The following is a 21917-nucleotide window of genomic DNA, read 5'->3' as shown; positions in this document are numbered from 1 at the left end:
TTACAAGAAGGACTGATCAGCGCGCCATTTCCATGCATTTTTGACACAAAATAATCAAATTCGTTCACCATGGCTCACGCACTCCAAGCTACAGACGCTGCCAGATTAAACATTTTAATGATTCTGCGCCAATTGATGTCTGCAAAGCTTGCTGCATTCCTAACCGATACCCATACACATACGATTTCTAACTCTTGTCCGCCCTCAAATAGTTCACACCTGTAGTTCGAATCGCCAGACACAAGGTCATTGTGGCTCAACACGGTGAATCGTGTCGTCTTCCGAACGGCAACTAAGCTGCGTATGGTAGGATACAGCTCTTTCTCACAGCTCAAGTTGATGGGTTGCCTGGCCGCGGGGATCGATAGGTGCCTCGCTCAAATCGTCTGATACTGCCACGTCTTCTTCTTCCTCCTCGACATCGGAAGTGATGACAAGGTGAGCGGGTGTGACCGGTGGTGCTGACGCTTTCTTCGGACGACCCCTACCTCGACTGGATTTAGGAGTACCCGCTGTGGCTTTTGCTGCGCCCGTGTCTTTCTTCGGGCGGCCTCTCTTTGCCGGTGTGGCCGAAATTGCCTCTTTCTTCGGACGACCTCTTGCGCGTTCGATTGTTTTCGAGCTTGCTGCTGTAGTATCATCCTTTCTTGGTCGTCCTCGGCCTCGGCCAGGCGTACCGGCAGCAGGTGCAGATGATTTGGAGACGGCGTCTTTCCTTGGACGACCTCTTGCGCGTCCGGTTGGGTTCGAATTCGTAGCTGTGGTCAATCCCTTCTTTGGTCGGCCCCTGCCCCGGCCAGGGGTTCCAGGAGTTGGTGTAGATACATTCGGGACGGCGCTGTCCTTGAGTTTGGCTGTACTCAGATTGGGTGTAGATTGTTTTCGTGTAGCAGTGGTTTCGGTCCTATCTTTTTTCGGTCGTCCTCTTCCACGTCCTGAGGTCTCGGGGCTCTTGGCAGCAGACGTTGAGCCCTTGGGTCGACCCCGGCCACGCTTCGCTGTATCAGAGTTTTTCGACACCGCCGGTGGTGTAGCCTCGTCTTTTCTGGGCCTTCCTCGGCCCCGTTTCGGTTCTTGGGAAGACTTCGGCATTGCGGTGTGTGCGTCTGTTTCCTTCCTAGGACGGCCGCGTGGACGCTTAGCCGGAGGCACGTCGCTTTCTTCCAATGGGCGCTTTGCCAAAGCTCCTTTGGACGACATTGCGGGTGATTGATCACGAGACTGCTCGTTGCTTATCAAAAAATTAGAGGAGCGGCATGCAAGAGATGCCAAAAGAGATGGCCGCGACTTGGTGGACTTGTCCCAAAACGCCATTGCCGTTCTAGTCCAGGTGGCTGGTCCCAGCCACACGTCATGGAGACTCACCATTTACTGATTTGTTGTAATAAAGTGCTCCTAGGCGATGGATCTGTACGTGTAGGTTATCCATATAAATAGCATACCCCTAGCTTGTATCGTGTTTGCGATTGATGCTTCGCAGCAAACAGCCACGGTCCTCCCAAACCTGCTATAGTGGTTGTGAATCTAGTTGATCATGATGAATCAACACCATCCTGGGCTCTAAGAGAAGCTAACAGGCTTTCCTTAACCGTCACTGTAGGGTTAAAGTCGTGTGAAGCATTTATCAGCGGCTCCCAACAAAGAATGTGCATGATCTATCTGATTGAAGACCCTGAACAGCATGTGAGGTGCAGAATTGACTGTTTTTTTGGGGATTGTGGCAATGAACGACCTATTGTACGTGGTCGGCTTTCACATTGGTCTCGTACCTTTGATAGTGCAGGTGTTAAGATGGGTCGAAGATCAGCACTCACAATCAAAGCACGCTCGCGCCACCAGCCCACGCAACTACCCCGCCATACCCACATGCATGGCTGCCCCTCACCTAAACGCGCAGCATCTTCAACGCGCCTTCTCTTCCAAACACTCCCTCCACCTCTCTATTACACTCTCTTCAAACCGCCAACATGTTTAAGAAGGAGTATGCGTCCTGAAATGCCCCATTCTCTTGGTTCAAATCGCTAACATACGTAGTATAACCTCCGGCGCGAAGTCGAAGGTGAAGTCTTCAGTGCAGCGCACCATCCGCCAGAAAGTGCTTGACGCATATCCTCTCCTCGAACCGTACATCGAGGATATCCTACCCAAGAAAGAGCAACTCGATCTCGTAAAACTGTATGTTTGCCTACCCACCCATTCCTCGTTCCTTGGCCTTCTTCACTCCTCTGATACTTCATTTACCGCATGCGCGTTGCTAACGAAGACGCTTAGACCAGACCGCGTATCCCTCTACACCCTCCAATCGACCCCGCTCTTCTTCCAACACATGGATGATGCCATCCTACCGCACCTCACGATCGTGCACCGCTACCCGAATTGCTTCCCTAGACTACGCATTGATCGCGGTGCCATACGTTTTGTGCTCTCCGGTGCGACCCTCATGGCGCCTGGTCTGACCTCTCCGGGTGGCCGCTTGCCTGGCGATCCAAACGATACGGAAGGAAGATATGGCAAGGAAGAATTGGAAGCGGGCACGCCAGTAGTGATTGAGGCCGAGGGCAAAGAGACAGCGTGCATGGTAGGTGTGCTGAAGGTTGGCACGGCAGAGATGAAGAAGACAAAGAAGGGTCAGGCGTGTGAGGCGGGGCACTATTTGGGGGATGGGCTGTGGACGCTGTCGTTATGAGTAGGATTAAGGTGTGTGGCATGCTTGCAATCGTGGACCTAAGGGGATAGATACGAGGAGGCCTTAGAGATACCAAAGGAAGATTTTGAAGGAGAGCGTATGATTTGCATATACAAGACGGTTGTGAAGCTTTTTCTCGGCGATATGAAGGCCGAGTGCATCGTCCATCTCCGTGGCTTATTGCACGAGAGTCCTGATATTATCCTAAGGGTGCTCGTGTGTTGATGTTGAGGATAATTTATTCGTACAGCGAGCATCCGAGCAGGAGGATATTCGGAAACATCAATTGGTATCATTATTACGGTCTAATCATGTGGTGATACTATCGTTCAACTCTTTCCAAGGATCACTCCAGCAAATCGGCACTCATGGCAACCTTCCGCAAGCACCGAATCATGATGAGCCACCAGCACCCCGGCCGGCACCACCTCGACCAGCGCCACCCATGAAACCCCGTGCCCTGCGTATGTGTATTAGCGACTTGGCCGAAGCAAAGTACTGAAAAGGCCGGAAGGAAGAGACGAAGTGTCAAGAACTTACATCTCTGCAATATTGGGATCGTTCATCATGGATGCGAGGTCGGGCATTCCACCGCCTCCTGCACCACCTCCACCAGTGAATCGCTCCGCCATCTGCCTCAGTTGTGGATTGTTCATCATGTTGGCCAACGCATTGGGGTCCTGCATCATCTGTTGAATAGCGGGGCTTTGCATGGCCTGCTGGATCATCGGGTTGTTCATCAAGCCCGCAAGGCCGCCCATGCCACCTGCACCTCCCTCATCACGACCTCCTTCTCCTGCTTCAGCTCCTCCTCTGCCTCCTGCTCCGCCGAACATATTCGCTAGCGAGGCAAGATCAGGCATACCACCCATGCCGGCACTGGGTACACCACGCGATGCTTCCGACTCAAGGGCGCCGTCGTCGCTACCCTCCTCTTCATACTTCTTCTTCGCCGTCTCGTACCCACGACGCATAACGTCCGATCCACCGCCCTCAGCATCCATGCCCGACTTGTACGCCTCCATGGCACCTTTTGCGTCGCCGAGGGGAGAATTTCGCGAAACCAAGTCGTGAGTACGCTTTCGAGTAGCTTTTATCCGCATCGACGGCCGCTTCGGCATCCTTCTTTGCGTCGATGTGGTTGCCAGCGCCCGAGTGTGCGGCCGCACGGTTCGATAGGTAGATCGGGTTCTTCGGGACGATGTCAAGAGCGGCAGTGTAGTGCTTGACAGCAGCTGCATAGTCCTTCTTCTTCATGGCCTCATTGCCCAAGCCCTTGAGCCGCTCTGCTTCATCCTTATTCACACCACCGGGTCCAGCCTTCACGTTCTCGGATGACGGTGTTTGCGGCGTCGCGGGTCGTGCTTCCGAAGCCGAGGAGGAACCCTGTGTGGTAGCCGTTGTTTTACCCTTCAGCTTCTCATACACGTTGTATATGGAGAGGAGGTTCTGGTCGCCGAGGGCATCCTTGACCGCAGCGCTATCTGATAAGTCGACTTTGAAGGCTTCGCCGATGCAATTGGCAGCAACTTCAAGCTGTTCAGCGTCTTCGGCTGCGACAGAACCGTCGGTTTGCGAGGTCTGGAGGAAATCGAGGATTGCGAGCGCAAGGCGCTTCTTGGACTGTGCGGATGATGCCTGGTTCTTCTTAGACACAGGGACCGTTTACATCATGGCGGGGCTAGGAACTCACCATCGCGGCAGATCGAGGCTGTTTAGGTGGGTTACACAGATGAATTGATCTGAAGGTGGCTGCGACGAGAGCTGGAGTAGTTACGCAGAGAACCGTGCGATGGGTTGTTGAGCGTCGAGTGCCACGTGTGGAGGGGTGCGGCGGGTAACCGATGAAGCTACGCGAAGCTTCTCGATCCGCAGATAGTTCGCGGGGCAGCGCCAAGAAATGCGAGCACGTGTTGGCTCAGACCCGATACATGGACTTACAGTGACCGATCATAAACAAGGACATCGTCAGGGAGGCGTAAGTGCTATTGCAATACTGGCATTCCAAGCAACATGATCTTAGATACGAGCCTTCAATCGACCTCCTCTTGCATATCCAGCATGTCCTGGACCCTGGATTCAGCATCAACAACCTCGCTACGACTCTGCACAGATCGCCCATCGCGCCTCGATATCGTCCAGATGCGAACCCGCTCCCAGAGCAACCAAAGACTATTTGTGTCGATGTTGCGAAGCGCCATGAGAAGCGATAGACACACAGCAACCTTGAACATACTGCTCTCAAATTTGCGATGCTTTCTAAACACTTGTGCCCCTATTGCTCCTCGGAACAGAATCAGACATGCGAGCAGCTTTAGATATGGTCGTAGTCGGTATACTGGAACCATGCCAAACCGGCGCAGGAGCGAGCGTTGAATATCGACACGTTCGACTTGCACTAAGACAGTGTACAGTGGTTTATCGTTCCAAGGAGTTTCTTCGATGATGCATGCTGTAACCAATAGCATCTCAGTGTGGGCCGACCTTTCGAGACCAATCGCCAGCATACTGGCAGTCTCATTGGCTAAACATGTATTTCTTGGCAGGTTGGGAGGCGGATGGACACTATGGGAGCTTCTGAGAGCGATCCTATCTTTCTGCCCTTTAAGGTTCAGATCTAGGGTGACTCCATTTGGGAAATTTGTGTGCGTATACAGAACCTTTAGAGGCTCCAATGAACAAAGAAGCCCGGTGTCTTTGTGAACCTTTCTGAGATTAGAAGAGTAGCGGACATTGAACCCGGCGTATATCATCTGGGTTTGGTCCAGAAACAAACCATGAATTGCCAAAAAGGCACGAGGTAGTGGGGTGGTTCCAGGAAAGTAAAGTTGTTCGATTTGGTAACCGTATTTGTCTAAGACTGGTTTGTGTGCTTGCGCAGATATCTCAGTATCGCTGTAAAGTCTACTAAACCGAGTACGGCCCCAGCGGCGAACGATGATAGCCGGCCGCTTATCTATCCTTCCATAGCCTAGAAGGGCATAGAATACGTTGGGCAGTGCTTCGAAAGGTACCAGCGGTAGTTCAATTTTGATACCCACGTTTGTCAGGGACCATGGCGTAGGGGTGTCTTCGGCCGATCCTGGATTGGAGGGCTTCCATCGGAGGTGTTGCATTTCGTCCATTTTGGACTTGTACTGGTCATACCTGGCATCATCTTGGCCAGGGCTTGCAAATGATGCAAATAAGTGAGGGCTCCATGCGAGGAGCTCGCAGTAGCTTCCACGTGTGACTGTGTTATCGGTCCAGGCAAACAAACTATGATCAGAAGAGCTTTGCATGATCTGCTGTTGTAGTCTTATAAATGCGTGGTCACCTTCCCCATAAAGCAGAGGCATCGAGACTTCAAAAAGGCCGAGCAAACAATATGCCATATCTTCCACTCGAGTAGTAGTACGTTTCGATGCCCACGACATTCGCTCTGCTATTGTATGTGATCGTGGATGGAACCATTCAAATACTGAAGGACTGCATATACCAGTCACTTTTTCGAGGCTTGGAAATAACTTTGGGTCAGTTTTGGCCCCCAAATATTCCCAATCCTTGGAGTAGAAGTCCACCTTGGAAGGTGCTAACAGTTCTTGTAGCGTCCATCCTCTTGTAAACCACATGCTTTTAGGGAGGTCCGATAGAGTATGCACATCGTTTAGATATGCATAACAAATCGTCGATTGATGATAGTAACGATACATTGAGTTGATGTCCGCCGATAACTCCACATGATTTGTCTTATCAATGCAGATAGTGTCGGCCCAAAGATAGATCAGTCCCTCCCTCAAAGCTTGGTGACCGGCGAGCTTGATTTTCTCGAACCCCTCGTACCTGTGGGCCGTGCCATCTTTCATTGTCTGGTACGTTGGCTCAGACCCGGTTTTGAGCCATCTATGAGACAAAATGGCATAGGAAGGGGTTTTCTCGTTGAAGTCTTGTAGTTTCAATGTTGTACAATTCAGCAGCCTCATATAGGAAGTAGTTTCGAGCGATTTTCAACAAAGTTGCTATAGTTGGCTTCCGTGTTCCGAATGCTGAAGTAAAACAAACGCTCAGAATTCTGAATGCCGCCTTGAAGTGTGCGAGGAAAATTGAAATTGGTGGTCACCGTCGTGAAATCTGAAAGCGATCAGGATCCGAGTGTTCATCGAGACGTGAAAATGGTGTAGTGGCGCGGCGGTAGCACGGTGCAAAGACTCGTAGCGACGTTGAGGATCTCGTTGTTGTAATGATTTCGAATGTTCCAACGATTTTAGAACTATGGTAAGTTGCACAGTGTCGCAAACTTTGCTTGTGGCCGGATGATGCAGTGATCCTTTTTGTACGTGAAAGTCTTGTGTTTGTGGATCAACGTACATCAGGCTGCTGATGCCTATCAGGAGGAGGCTGCTGCAGGTGCCGCAGCGCTTCGCTAGGATCTTAGGCGCTCCGCGTCCCCTTTCGGATTTATCCCTGCTCTTACTGACGCAGAACCAATTCCCTGATCAGTTCAGCAAATGGTAGAAAAACAGATTGAATATCATTCGTGTATCGCTAGTATGGCTCCATAAAGCGATCAATCCCAGAAGCCTCTCAAAGACTAGTTTCCAATCTGACAAGGCTGAACGTAGTACCATTGTGTAGGTGGAGGTATCTGGCATGCGAAGAAGAAAAAAAGACCGAGAGGCTGAAAGGTGAGACTTATGAGCAGTGATAGCCTCTCTTCATAGAGTGAGCTTTGAGATGCGGAGTCGCGAGACTGCTGTCGGCGTGAGTCGCGTCGTTCCTGGCGGCCAATTTCGAACAGCAACAACTGGAGTCACTAAGAGGAATGCCTAGGGAGCTTAGATTCAATAACATTTCCCATGCTACAATTGCACTCAATCGTTATAACCTGGAGCTCTCCATTGGGTTGCTGCGCATGCATGACCCGCAATGACCGTATCCTTACCGACTCCTTAAATCGACTCACCCCGTGCGCTCTTCCTGTTCTCCGATGCACTTCATTCTACAGGCATCCTGCACGAACGCTTACCCAGAGACCCTCTGATCGCCCAGATGGGCGATTTATATGAAGCCTACCGAGAACATCTGGCGGTACTAAGCGAAGCTCGTTCATTCGTTCACCCAGAGCACATCACTAGATATTCAGGCCCGCGCGAAGCTCCAATATAAAACGCGTGCATAAGCGTCAACCCTCTCGAACCTTCCACATATTGCATACAGGTCCAGACTCTACACCCTGGGGATTCAACTCCACGAAATCTCACATGAGTATGCGCCTGCAATTGCAAGTCCTGTTTGCAGTGTCTAGCGGAGGTATTCCTCCTTTGAAAACGGCGTACATTTATCCGTAGCAGGGCATGAACGCCGTAAGCCAGCACCCTGGAAGCGACCACATGCAACCAATAACTTTTTCCCGCTTACGGCTGACGTCCGCGCTGGAACAATGATCCCGATAGCTCGGCACGTACGCAAACACATGTTTACTGCAGCCCTGACTAGGATGTATACTTGCAACAAGCTGCTATTGGCCCTGTGATTGCTTACTGTGAAGCGAGTCTTCGAGCTCTAGTATTAGATGCTTGGCCTATGTAAGGAACGGCTTCGATAATCAATAGTAAATTGCATGGTTGGAGGATGCTGATGTTAAATAGCGCTCGTGCTGGCGAATTTGTGGGAAGATCATCTTTGTTTCTGTGGCCCCGCGAGTTGCGACCTCTGCGTCAAGATGGCTCGTACTCCTCTTTTCGTTGCGCTTCTTGCTGCTGTCAATTGCGCCGCTGCGGCGAAGTGGAAGGGCGAGGTCAAGAAGGTGGATGGGGCTACGTACCAGTGCAAGTGCTACTCGGACAACTCGTGCTGGCCGACTAATGCGGAATGGAACGCGCTGAACAAGACTGTTGGCGACGCTCTTCAGATTGCAATCCCACCGGGTGCACCTTGCCATAAGATGCTCGGGAACTCGACGACCAGCGTGTACAGTGAGGCGGCGTGTGCTGAAGTCAAGGCGAATTGGATCAATGAGCAGTGGCTGTAAGTAAAGAGCTCCGGCCGCAAAGATTGTGACTAAGAGACTCAGAACCGACCACCCAATTGCGAACCTGTGGCCACTGTACACCAACAACACCTGCCTGCCAAGCGATGACCCAAGCATTCCATGCACCAGGGGATTCTATGGTGAATACGTCATCTTGGCGAAGACGAAAGAGCAGATTAAAACTGGTATCGACTTTGCACGCGAACGGAACCTGCGTCTCATTATTCGCAACACGGTACGAAGATGGCTTCGGTATGTACCAGGAACATAGCTAATATTTGACAGGGCCACGACTTCATGGGACGCTCAACAGGGTTTGGATCGCTGATCATCAACACTCACAGCTTCAAGGACGTTAAGTTCCTCAAGACGTATAGTGGACCCGGAAATTGGACTGGTAGCGCTGCTCTCGTAGGTGCCGGAGTGCAGGGGCGTGAGCTGTTCCGACACGCTTTTGCTCAGAAGCCACCGGTTGTGATTGTTGGTGGAGAGTGTCCGGTAAGCAATCATCCGCCGATATAAGATCAACTACTAACACTCCGAAAGACTGTGGGATGGGGAGGAGGATACATCCAGGGTGGTGGCCATGGTCCACTTACATCTATATACGGCATGGGTGCTGACAATGTCCTCTCATTCGACGCCATCACCGTGAATGGCGAATACGTTACTGCCAACGCAGAGGAGAACGCCGATCTCTATTGGGCCCTGAAGGGGGGCGGTCCGTCCACCTTTGCAGTCGTTGTATCGATTACAGTCAAGACTTTCCCGGAAGTGCCAACCGCCGGTACAATCATCAACATTAACAGCACGCACACCAACGATTCGGCAGTCTTAAACAAGGGATTCCACATCTTCCACAACTTGGCGAACCATTACACGGATAACGGTATGTTCGTTTACTTCGAGTTGGGACCTGGACCTGGGAGATTGCATATAGCTCCGCTAGTTGGCCCTAATATGGATGAGATGAAGCTCAACGAGGTGCTGAAGCCTCTGTTCGATCAGCTGGACGAAGCCAAAATCCCCCACGACAGGCACACCAGAGCCTTCCCCACGTTCTTCGAGTTCTACATCGACATGTTCGAAGATGAACAGCCGAATCAAAACTCGATCGTCGGCGGGCGTCTGTTTACGCGCAAAGACCTCGACGATGGTGCTGACAAGGTAGCTGACGCCATCATCTTCGCTAGCAACAACCCCACACCAAACAATGTCGGCTTGTCGGTTGGTCACATCGTCGACCCTGGCCACGGTGTGCCGTACGCGGACAATGCCATTAACAACAAGTGGCGCAACTCTAGCAGCTTCGTCATCACAAACGTGATCGTGAGTGGCTTGGAGTCGTGGGATGAGAAGAAGCAACTCGAGAATGTGCAGACCAACGTCGTCGGGAAACGGCTTAGGGAGGCTGGTCCTGATGGTGCGACGTATGTGAACGAAGGCGATCTGAACGAGCCAGACTGGCAGCAATCGTACTGGGGCGACAAGTATCCTAGGCTGTTGGAGATACGGAAGAAGTGGGATCCGAAAGGAGTGCTGTATACCAAGACGACGCCTGGTACCGAGGACTGGGAAGTTCTCGATTACGGAACGAAGCTCTGCAAGAAGGTTTCGTGAGCACTTTTGGTATGAGCGGACTGCAGCCCTCTTATCTTAACGTATGTGAAGTAGCTATAAATCTACATCTTGACATTATGACCAGAGTCGCGTGATTGCTGTACCATGTGAGAGGCGACGATCTAGGGTGGACATGGCAAAGACATTGGTGCGCGGAGGTGATGTTATAACAGGGATGATTGAGCGATGACGCCAAAAGATCAAATCTAGACTAGCGGTCACATCACAAGCTCAAGGAACACCGACTTGCACTCCGCAACAGCATCGCGCACGGGTCCAGCTCACGTATCACCAGCTACTTTGCTACTCTCGCTCCAGAACTCGGTTCGCGAATTCTTTGTCGTTGCAGTCCATCCGTTCTCGGCATCACCGCTCGTTCCCCGGCCCGCCTCTACATCATCCAGACCCCGGCACCTTGCAGGCACCCGTTTGCGACACTCCCGCGGTGTTCACCACCACTGGCGCGCCCGATCCACGCTGCGAGGACCCATGGTCCCCGTTCGATGAAAGCGTTACGAGCCCCCTCTCTGTCGATTGAATGCCTCCGGTCCTGAACCCCTTCCTGCGGGCCTTTTTCCGTAGCACTCTCCCCAGCCAGTGCTCACCAGTTCAGCACCACGTAAGCGCCTCTATTACTTGCTTGCTGCACGTCCTAGCTAACACAGAAGAAAGGTCCTCCTCGTTCCCACCACCGAAGTCCTCCTCACCTCCCGCGACCGCGACACGAATGCCTCGTACGCCGACCTGAGCGGCTCCGAAGAGTTTCTGGCCAGCCATGTCCTGCGCGTCCCGGGCGGCGTGGGCCCCAACAACCAGGTCAAGGATGGGTCAACGTTCAGAGAAAGCCGGGGCAAGGCAAAACAGTATTCGACAGCGAACGGGAGGACGGTGATAATCAAGGACGCTTTTGTTTATAGCAACAAGGGCTTCAAGACACTGAACCAGGCACAGCTGCTGAACGATATAATATTCTTCCCTGATACGTTCGAACCGCAGCCATGGCTGGTCTACTTCATCTCGCGGCCGCTCATTGGAACGTACGATGCGACGCCGATAATACCTGCCTCTTTACCAGATCCTACCAAGGAACGCGCACTGAAACATCCGCCGGCGGGCCCGTCCAATAGCGGTCCGACGGCGTCCATGCCGCGGAAGAAAGACGTCAAGTCCTTTGGAGACTTGTTGAACCATTTCCCCATGATCGCGCGGCAGATGCAGCCGGGCCTTGATAGGCTCTTCACCGAATTTAGGAAGGAGTTGGAGAAGCCGCTTCCGCCTACGCCGTCCCGAACGTCTTCTCTAAGCTCGCGGAGACGGGGGTCTGTGTCATCCGCAGAAAGCGTTCCTTTGTCGTTACACAGTAGCATATCCGGTCCCAATGGGTTCATCTCGACGTTGGAGATAGACGACGAGGAAGACCTAATGCGAAGGTCGTTGGAGACAGCAGTCATTGCGGCGATAGACCTGTTTCAAGGGTTGGACAAGCAACAACTCTCTCTGCTTGGTGCGACGACCGATTTGACTGGCCCCATCGTGGAGCGCATGATCGAGAAATACATCACCGAACAACTGCATGCATTCATGTTTCCTCGTTTACAGCATATTCGAAAGTCGGACGATGCCGAGCTTGAGATGCGGATGCGACAAATGACTGATATCGACATTTCGCAGGTGGGCATCGACATCGGCCATGGCCGGAAGGGCAAGAATGAGCTCTCAGTGCGCTTGTCCAAAGCTGTCGAAATATTCAAGAAGACGGGCGTAGCTGGCAGTCCGCAGGAGATGGTGGAAATCCTCCTTGCCGTGCAAAAGAACATCACAATGCCTGAGGCTTCTTCGACTTCCGGGAAAGGTCTTCTGAATGGCGATTCTTACTCGGAAAAGAACGATCACTTGCTCACAATCAATGCAGACACACTAGTGTCTCTGTTGCTTATTGTGGTCATACGATCCCCAATCAGGAATCTACAAGCACGCTTGTCTTATATGCGCCATTTCATCTTCATAGACGATGTGGAAAGCGGCGAGATGGGTTATGCGTTGAGCACCTTTGAGGCTGTACTCTCATACCTGGTCAGAGATTCTGGGAGTTTGCGCAAAGCCAGCCGGCGCAACAGAACTTTGTGGCAGGCAACCAAAACGGGCGACCTCGCAACACTACAGGGTGTACTCGAGCCCTGGAGGTCTTTCCACGAAGACGCTTGGGCTGATTCGGACGAGGACGAGGACATCCGCGAAAACGTTCGGCCTGTCAGGTTCGCACCAAGCGCCTCGGAGCTTTTAGCATCAGCTGAAACAGCCGTCAACGGAGACGCCGGATCTTCGTATAAGCCCGGCAGACTGTCTCGGCTCCGACACAAAGGCGAAGATGGTCCTCTAGCTCATATATTCCCCTTCCAACGAGCTCCAACCCCTCCAGTACTAGACCTTCCAGAGCGGCCAAAACCCAAAAAGAGGGTTTCGATGGACACAAGAAGTATGTCTAGCTCCTCGGCAGTTTCTTTCCGATCGCATACCACACTGGGGTCCCGGGGCACAGGCATTGAAAGCGATACATCGATAGAGAAGCTGTCGAAGACGCAGGGCTCAGAGGGCGAGTCCGTCTTGATGATGGCCATTGAACATAAACAAGACAAGGCGCTGCAGTACTTGCTTAGCCTTGCCGAATTCTACGCGCCCGATTTCATCCTCGAGGACTGCAATAACGAAGGTACGACCCTACTCAGCGCGGCCGTACAAAGTGGCCACGCGAAGACTACCGACGTCCTTCTCAATTGGATCCTTGAAATAAGACCAGCGGAGGACATTTTACGAGCGTACCTGGCAAAGCAAGACTCTAAAGGCCGCTGTGTGGCACACTATCTGTTCACCCAGCCACTCCTCATCGACCGAATCGGTCACCTCGTACCTTGGCGACTAAAAGACAAAAATGGGCAGACTCCGATGTTTGCCCTTTGTCGATCTTACGACCATGATCAGTATCGTGACATGATCGACAGGGCACTCCACGCCGCTACTCGAGCCCAGCATGACGGTCAACCATTACACTTGGACGAGCACATCGACAACAAGGGAAACAGCCTCCTTCATATCGTTGCAGACCCTCAGATTGCAGTCAGGTTGCTATATCGGTGCGACTCGGATGTGAACGCTCCAAATGACAAGCATTTTACGCCGCTCATGGTAGCCAGCAAATATGGTCGCACTGAACTAGTTCGTGTCCTGTTCCAGGATCCAAGGGTTAATTTGTCCGTTAAAGATGTCAGGGGCCTTACAGCTGTTGAGCTCGCCAAGGATGATGAAGTGCGCAACCGAATCGACGACATGGTCCTGCTATCGAACGAGCCTGGCCCTGATGGTCGCACGACTACTGTCGTGAGATCATTCTTTGTCGAAGACGGAAGTATCCGACTCGTTCTCAAGTCTGGTGCGCCCAATTCGAATGCCACCATTACCGTCACAACCTGCCGGCGCTCCCTTCAAGATTTTGAAAGCTTAGCCAAATGGCTAGCGCAGGAACATCCAGCATCCTGGCTTCCGGTCATAAACAACCTTGCATCTCCATTCTTGATACCCTCACGGCCGTCTCGCTCCGTACTCCGGGATATCCAACTCCGGCTGGATGCTTTTCTCAAGATCCTCCTGAAACATCCTACGTTTGCGACCCATGAGATGGTCTGGGAGTTCTTCCTCGTTCCAGACATCGATCCAGCGATGCTCGCAGAAAGATCCACCCGCAAAGCGGAGCTGCTTGGTGAACGCATTCGGGAGGATTACGCTCCCATCTACGATGTTCGCGAAGTGGAATTGTTCGTGCAGCATGCCCGCGAATCCGTTCGCTCTCTACACCATGCATCGAAATCTGTTCTACGCCGGACTAACAAAATGCGTGCCACAGCCACCGATCTTGCCGACGCAGCAAAGCTCGCCAACACTGCGATACACACTCTGACCTTCCTGCCCGAGGCTCACTTGAGAGCTTTAGAACGGTACACCAAGACTCTGGTCCAAAGTGAAGCAAGCCCCTTGGCAGGCTTCTACTACAATGTACACGCCATTGCGAGCACCATCAACGCCATACTCACCGCTTTGAACCGCCCCTCCACGCTCATCAATTCCATGTCTGCTACTCAGAAAGCGGTCGACCGTCATTCCCTCTCAATGCGCCGATCTGATCGTTGGCCTCTTGGTCTTCTGGATGACGCTCGCTCACGCATGCAACGCGATGCGCAGGAAAAGATGGAACGTGCAAACGAAGAGCTCTCCGGCTTGGGTAAAGAATTGCGATACACACAACAGGTTGTCGCGCAAGAGCTCGCTAGCTGGCAAGAAAACCGCGTGGACATGGGTCGGAGAGCACTGAAGGAGTTTGCGCGGAAGATGGTGGTGACTGAACGAGCGAGACTGGAGAGTATGAAGCGTGCTGTGAGAGACTTGGGAATCGGTGGTTCGAAGTCGCAGGCAGTCAGCAATGGTGTAGCGCACGGTGAGGATGATTCCAGCCTCGAGACCGAAATGCTTGCGAGGAGAGGGAGCATCGAAGATGTGACAGACGAGGTAGACGGCAGGCTCGCTGCGGATCCCGAGCCGGATGCGATCAATGGCGATATCGACGCAGCAGAGGATGAGCCCCTGATCCCATTGGCATCACCGTTAGAAATTGATGGTGAGATGAACGGCGTTATTGGGGCGGCAGAGGATGAGCAGTTACTGCGGGCCTCATCTGAGACGGACTGAACATGGTATGAATGGGCGTTTGCATAGGGATCTTCTCTTCTTGTCTATAGGTTCTCACTTATTCAGATATGGGGGTGGATAGGAGCGGCATTCCGATACCCCGATCTTCGTGTCCCACCTTCTGTTCAGCGATGGCGTTCGCACAGGACGGAACAGTGGGCACGCTTGAAGCGTAACGTAATATCTAGTCAGTACATAGCTAATCTCCCTGAGGCTACGTGAGCGTCGAGCTGTTCAAGTATTCTTCTCTCGTGTCATGCGTTCATCCAAGGATAGATCTCGCACCCTCGCCTTCGATGAAGCAACAACCTAACCAGGCGATCAATACCAAGCTCCCTAATGTTTCATTCCCCGTCCAGTATTGTCTGCAACAGCGCTCGTCATATGATGTACACTGTGATACCATAGCTACAACGTACTAATACTTCCTTACCTTTTACAATCTACCCAACGTATATGGCATATCTATCCATTCGTGTAATCTACGTAGCAGAGAGCATCCGATTACCTACATAGTAGGTGCTCACTTGTCTATACCAATTGCCAGATGACCAAACATCAAACCACATGTTGCGTAAGTCATGCCACTGGATTCCCGTGCTACGTGTCCAAAGTAAGCCGCGACCATGACCTCGCACCCAGCACCTACAAGCACTCCATTTTGCATCAACCTCGATCTAAGCACCCATTCCACGACATAACAATAGCATTTCAGTACGGCACCACTACATAGCAATTCCGTGCGCAGCAGATAGTATCCTTAATTTCGCGCGACGTATCTACCACACCCATGAGCCTTCGATTGAATCCCACCACATGCACTTGTGTAAGTAGGGACCCCTTAAGGAGGTGCGAACGACGGATGCCTCCGATTCCAAATCGCAAACACATCACATTGTCGGTCAGAGTGCCCAGCTCCGCGTCTTCCGCAACATCCACAGGGTCGGCTAACTTGCTCCGACGATGCTACGCATCCTTGTCCGGAAGCCGCGGGGCTACTCGTACTGAGTTCAAGCCGCAGGGCTGTTTTGACACCTCATGCAGCCACGGAGGGCGTAGGCACCGAGGCGGCGACGAGACGGCCCGACCTTGCGGAGTGCTTTCGATGGGAAGGCGTGTATGCAAGGCGGAGGCTTGGTGCCCCGGGGGCCGCGAGTGCACGTGGTGGCTGCTGCGGACTCACAAGGTAGAATGCATCAGAAACGTGCTCGTTCCACAGCGATGGGATGAGTCACCCAAGCCGTTTCGAACGTTGAGTCAGCGACACGTAGGTCGTGAGTAGAACAAGGTTGGAAGTACACGTCGACAAACGTTAAGACACAGTATGAGTCTGAGGAAGTATGAGCCAGGTACACTCAAAGACAGTCACTGCGATATTAGTCACAAATTTGGGTTGGCTCATGTGTACAGTCACTGCAAGGAGTCATGTTGTAATGAAGATAGATATATATTAAGAAAGAGCCCGCAAGACTTGGGCTGAAAGGCGAATACTCGTCAGTGAACTACTAATGTAAAGGACAGTAAACAATCGCACGGTCGACAGATGTCGACGCTAAGCACCACAACCGGTACCAGGAGGAGTCAATCAACCGAAGGGAGACTACGCTCCGGCCGGAGAACATAAAAAGCACGTAAAAGAGAAGGAAAGCAGCCACGTCGCCGGGGACGACGGGCGTGGAACTCATCACAAATGAGACAAAGAAACTTTTTGGTCGAGGCTGGGGTGGCTGGCAAGGCCGATCTCACCAGCTCCTCAAAACCATTGATACTGATCCGGACCGACTCCGGGAGGCGCAAATATTCATGATGGGGAATACCCCTGAGCCAAGGCGATCTGCTTCCACTTCTCCACTTCGGCCTCTAGCTCTTGGTTGCGCTTCTCAAGTAGGTTGACGTGGTCGAATTTCCGTTGACGCGAGTCACGAGCGGCAAGCGTATTGCGCGCTCGCTTCAAGGCCACCTTGTCATTGGGGTCCACCATGATGGAGGGGAGAGGTCCTTTCCGGCGGCGGGGCTTGGTTATTGATGCATTCGTGGCGGGTGAGCCGTTGACAGATGACTTCCTCCTGTGGGAGTTCGCAGACGTGACGATGGGCGAGTTAACGCTGGAGCCGCTGGACTTGGTTGTGTTGCTGCTGACAGTGCGCTCAAGAGCCGGAGCGACTAGGGGAGCAGAAACCGCTGGCGCGGCACCCTTATTGTCCTCCTCTGGGAAGAGAGAGAACCAGTTGTCGGCTGGCATGTACGAGTCACCCTGGAACATGGGCGATGTCTCGAAACTGTCAGTGATGAAGGGCGACTGGTCGACGTCTGGGGAAGTAATGTTGGTGAACGTCGTGGAAGGTGGCGCAGACTGAAAAGGGTCCGCGAAGATGTCCTTGGGAGACACTGTGCGCGTAGAGCCCGACACCGAGTGGGGGTTGATAGCGGTGAAGGCGGTTGGCGGTGCCTCCCAGGACACCTCGTGCCCGAGGCCAGCGAAGAGGCTGGCCCCGGAGTCGAACGAGTTGTTGCTATTCAAGTCTGCTTGAAGCGTGAGCTTGAGCCTCTCGTGCGCAAGAACAGCGTGAGTCCTACCTGCCATGGATGCGACGTTGCTGTGTTGCTGGATCTGAGGAATGCTGTTACTAGAGCTGCTGAACAAGGGGACCGGTGGACGTTGTTGTGACTGTGGCTGTGGGAAAGCTATGGTTGATGTAGGCGCTGAGTTTGCGTAGAAGGGCGGGGTTGTGTTAAACAGATGCCCAGGTTGCGGTACGCTCGGTGCACGCTGCGGCCGATGAGGGGCTGGAGCCGGCTGGTCGTAGAGCACGAAGTCGTTCTGCGGACGCGCGAAGTCGGTATGGGACGTATTCAGTGGTTGCCGTGAGGCGTGGGGAGCTGGTGAGGAAAGCCATGATGACTGGTATGAAGCCGTGGTGGACGACGTAAAGTCGAACGGGGGGTTGGAAGGTAACGGCGAACTAGAGCTGCACTGGGCGGGGCTGTAGTTCAGAGGTTCCAAAACGGAAGACTCTGAGGTTGTTGGTTGAGTGGGGTGGTGGTTAATTGTTGAGGAATCCAAGGTGTCGGCTTTACGCAGAAGCTAGAAGGCAGCCATTATGTCGGTTGCCTGTGTTTCTTTGTAGTGTGAAGTCGTGGTGGATAAGAGGAAAAGAGGAAACGGGTGCCTGGCGCGGGGCATTGGACTTTTTGTGCGCGCCGAGGGACGCTAACGGGTGTGAGTCACTCGCAACGCACAGGCAAGAGACGCGAGCTGCGCCAGGACGCTGCCGTGTCTCGCCCAATCACCGCCCCCAGCAGCGCCCCCAGCGCTGGCTGCCCCATCCTCGATGCTTCCTAGCGACCACCGAATGCGCGACCGGTCCCATCGTGAGACGCCGCCGGCAGCAGTCCCGCACACACGAGCGAGCATGCAGGGCGCAAGACGTCCGTCTGGACGAAAAGCGCGAATGCGCTCGCTGTTTTGCCCGCTGCCTTGCTCCTGTCTTGCCCTCTCGCGCCCTCGCCCGCACCAGGCTCTCGCTGCCGGGCTGTTACTGGCGGTGCCAACATCAGGCATCAACTTTTTGATCCGTAGGGCGCGAATCAGCGGCCGGCGCACCCTAGCTGCTGAGACCAGCTGAGCCCTTGGAACCGGTGGAGTTGATTACGAGCCGCTAAAGCCGTGTGCTGCGGAATAAGGATCCAAACGCCGACGGAAAAAGAGAGGGCGGAACAAACGAGCGCCCTTTTTCGCTGCTGCTGCTGCTCCGACTTGTTGCGCATGCGGCGGGCTGTCCGTGAGAGGAGGCCTGCTTGGCGACGCAACAAGTCGCAACAGGATGGCGAATCTCCGAGTTGCGCGTGCGCAAAACATCAAATGCGATCGAGCGGCGCAATCATCGGCGCGGCGCGTCGTTTCGCGTCCCCACGTTTCGCGCAACAAGCGGTGTGTTGAAACGGCGTCTCGAGCCAAGTATGACTCCTCAGGCACAACTCAATCTATCGAATCCTACTCAGCCCCAATGTATGCACTCGCCGTTGATCGCTGGGGTGCATCGAACCGCAGCCCACAGCCCCGTCATCCCGCGTTTTCCAACACCATGTCCATGTCATCAGCTACTCCGTACAGTATTCCTTATCCGTAATTTGGAGAATATCCCGCACATCTAGCCAGTGCTGTTGCGTCTGCAGATTCGCACCTTCCTCCTCCCACGCGGCCTTTCATCCACTTTGGACCGCTTCGTGCGCGGCCGAAAACCCCGTGATATGGGACACTCCTGGGCAACTTCTGCTTCCACGCTTACTACACAGCACACGTTGTCGTCGTCTGCAGACTTGCCGAGGCATGCAGGTGGGATATCTAATCAAACTGCGAAGAATCATGGATTTACATGCATCACGGGTACCAAGCTTCTGGAAGGTGCGCGTCTATCACGCCTTAACCTGCCAAACATACCCCAGGCGTTCGTTCTAGCGTATACCTGGGCTCGTCCTGAACAGGCCCCGGTGAAGTCAGGGTAGGCGCTATGGCTACCGGCGTCCTGACCAGCGGCGTCTCATCACATCGCTCTTTCATAAGCAGCCCTGCTTGATAATCACCCTCGCACACTCTCCAAGACCCTTCAACACTCCAATTCCCAGATGTTGCGTAAATATTCCTCGTTGGATAGTTCGTTGATCATATCGCCTGGGATATCTTGTCAAGGGAAAGCTTATCAGTCTCTGGGGCATTAGATAGCTGCGTCCAGCTCCGCGCCCTGAGCCCAGTCGGTCCCTCCGACACCAACAGCTGCTCGGCGCGAGCCGTTCAACTCCGCCGTGGACTGTCCTTGACCTAACGGCTGCTGAACGTCTAAACGTGATTTTGAATCGGACGGACGGAGGCCGTCGAAGCCTGTTGGTGCGATTGCATGGTATTCATCTTCGTTTATAAGGCTTCCTTTAATATCACAGCAGCAGCGTTCTACGGTAGGCTAAAGTGAAACGAGAGACTTTCCCGGTGCCAAATGCTTCGCGCTCTTGGTGCAGTCAGGATGAGAAACGTCCTGCCTAATGCAGTAGTGTGTGCTTGCCAGTCTTGAAGTAGCGGTGCTGTAGACGGCGGAAGATGGAGGACGGAAGACAGTCCGACGACGAACTACCGTATAATTATACGGTTTTACTTTTTGGTCTGACATGGTCAAGCTGACCTGGCGGCTCTAGCGTCACTTAATTAAAGTTTGATCTGAAAGGCCGGCGACACCGATATATGTTATATAGACTCAAAATGGCATATTAATAGCTCCCTAGGCGGTGATGTCTGTTACAAACATAACGGAAGACATCCACTGTGCTTGCGAACATGATTACCACGTACCAACTATGAGTCTTCGAACCATCAACTGTAAGCTCATCCTATTTCTGCATACATCTACTTGACACTGGAAGGCTATACGAACAAAGATGCAAATCCGCAGAACATGCAAGTCGCTTAGTGGTTTCGAAGGATCCTTCTTCTAAGAGCCCTTCGCCAGGTTTCCCTTCGGGGTCGATTATCATACGACGTGGCTTTGAACAAGAAATCTAATGCAGCCGTCCGATTCGTACGTTGCACGCCTACGGCTCTGATCCAGTCCTGTGCCGCATCCCACGTTTGATCAGCCAAGGTAACGGCACGTGGCCGACGAGGGCCGACACAAGGGAGATACAAGTCGCGCAAGTCTCTTGCAAAGGTAAGATAAGGGAAAGCGATCCTAACGCTGGGTGAGCCTATGTCCGGGATGTCAAAGGTGATGTTGCGTATCCATTGCACGTTTGGGGCGTAGCGCTGAAAGAACTTGATCAGAGTGTTTGGATTGCGAAACTTGAATTTGATTTGTCTTGCTTGAGGCTCTTACTAGAACCGTAAGGAATTTTTAGACGATCAAAGGGGCTTTGATTCACTGTGCTAACACAGTCCATTGTTGGTGCTTTTCTGAGCGGTCCAAATGTGGTAGCTGCGATCTTCACTGCAGAAATCGATATAGACGATCGACAAAAGATCTTATAGAGAAAGGAAGAGCTCAGTCTGATATGTGCACGAAAGCCGCGACCTTGTCACCGTGTCGGACAATTCTCAGCCCAGGGGAGAAAAGCCGCAAGCCTACTGAGATCAATCACACTACGAAGCTTCAACCTGAACGAGATCCCACTGCTCGTCGCATGCACGCGTGAAACTCATTTTCATGTCACGACAATGAGCAGTACTCCCCCCGTCGGAGTAGCAGAAGTTTAGGCCGGCTGTTCTGGGAATAGGCAGGTGTTGTTACAAGGCATCCGTAAGCTCCGACGGCGGTGGTCCAGACGCGCGGCAATCAGCATGAAGCCTGCATGCGCTGTACCTGTCGAGCGTCCTCAGGGGCCTACCAAGTGGAATACCCGAACAATGAAGTGTGAGGTCGTCCCAACGGCGGTCGCGGGGCCCGAGCGCCGCGCCCTTGCCGAGCAAGCGGTAGCGTGACCCGGCGCCATGTCGGTGCCTTGGGGTGCTGACACATTGAGAACGGCGGGCGAGGCGTAGCCGTAGGGCTGATCAAGTAAAGACGCCGTCGCTGCTTGCTACCGTTCCTTGTCAGCGTTACTTCCACCGTGGTCATTTAACGAGTTATTCTCTCCTACAGCTTGTCTCAGTCTGCTGCGAGGTGGGGTGGGGTCCTACAGAATCTAGTCTTGGCCTTCTTTGTCGTGTCAGAGTATATCATTAATGGTGGAAATGCAAACCGAAAAGCTGCACGCGGCTTGTGACGAGTGCCGTGAGTTGCGCAGCTCCCGCCATTGAATCCAAATTCAGGCTAAAACACCAGGGCAGGTACGAGGAAGCTGAAATGCTCGGGCAACGCACCCGCATGCACTCGCTGCGAG

At 53.0% G+C, this 21917-nt stretch overlaps 6 protein-coding genes across 6 annotated transcripts; 3 read left to right on the top strand and 3 right to left on the bottom strand.

Annotated features, from left to right (window-relative positions):
* Positions 1 to 324: 324 nt before the first annotated feature.
* Positions 325 to 1200, bottom strand: N0V89_005187 (uncharacterized protein; the record flags this gene model as incomplete). The annotated part of the gene is made up of 1 exon (XM_056213965.1): positions 325 to 1200. One exon carries the CDS (start codon positions 1198 to 1200, stop codon positions 325 to 327), a length of 876 nt encoding a protein of 291 aa, XP_056071232.1.
* Positions 1201 to 1967: 767 nt separating this feature from the next.
* Positions 1968 to 2686, top strand: TMA20 (translation machinery-associated protein 20; the record flags this gene model as incomplete). Its single annotated transcript, XM_056213964.1, has 3 exons — positions 1968 to 1981; positions 2035 to 2175; positions 2272 to 2686. 3 exons carry the CDS (start codon positions 1968 to 1970, stop codon positions 2684 to 2686), a joined length of 570 nt encoding a protein of 189 aa, XP_056071231.1.
* Positions 2687 to 3079: 393 nt separating this feature from the next.
* sgt2 (Small glutamine-rich tetratricopeptide repeat-containing protein 2) lies at positions 3080 to 4382 on the bottom strand (the record flags this gene model as incomplete). The annotated part of the gene is made up of 4 exons (XM_056213963.1): positions 3080 to 3146; positions 3227 to 3765; positions 3794 to 4324; positions 4380 to 4382. 4 exons carry the CDS (start codon positions 4380 to 4382, stop codon positions 3080 to 3082), a joined length of 1140 nt encoding a protein of 379 aa, XP_056071230.1.
* A 4005-nt stretch (positions 4383 to 8387) lies between these two features.
* On the top strand, positions 8388 to 10316 carry N0V89_005184 (uncharacterized protein; the record flags this gene model as incomplete). Its single annotated transcript, XM_056213962.1, has 4 exons — positions 8388 to 8692; positions 8739 to 8931; positions 8982 to 9194; positions 9243 to 10316. 4 exons carry the CDS (start codon positions 8388 to 8390, stop codon positions 10314 to 10316), a joined length of 1785 nt encoding a protein of 594 aa, XP_056071229.1.
* Positions 10317 to 10854: 538 nt separating this feature from the next.
* Positions 10855 to 15053, top strand: N0V89_005183 (uncharacterized protein; the record flags this gene model as incomplete). The annotated part of the gene is made up of 2 exons (XM_056213961.1): positions 10855 to 10935; positions 10989 to 15053. The coding sequence occupies 2 exons, from the start codon at positions 10855 to 10857 to the stop codon at positions 15051 to 15053; spliced, it is 4146 nt and encodes a 1381-aa protein (XP_056071228.1).
* A 1801-nt stretch (positions 15054 to 16854) lies between these two features.
* Positions 16855 to 17637, bottom strand: GCN4 (General control protein; the record flags this gene model as incomplete). Its single annotated transcript, XM_056213960.1, has 1 exon — positions 16855 to 17637. The coding sequence occupies one exon, from the start codon at positions 17635 to 17637 to the stop codon at positions 16855 to 16857; it is 783 nt and encodes a 260-aa protein (XP_056071227.1).
* Between the last annotated feature and the right edge of the window lie 4280 nt (positions 17638 to 21917).

This window comes from Didymosphaeria variabile, assembly GCF_027946475.1.
Source record: "Didymosphaeria variabile strain IMI 356815 chromosome Unknown scaffold_4, whole genome shotgun sequence".
In the NCBI taxonomy this organism is placed as follows: Eukaryota; Fungi; Ascomycota; class Dothideomycetes; order Pleosporales; family Didymosphaeriaceae; genus Didymosphaeria; species Didymosphaeria variabile.
Note: the sequence above shows the minus strand (reverse complement) of the source record. Positions and strands in the feature narration are given on the sequence as shown.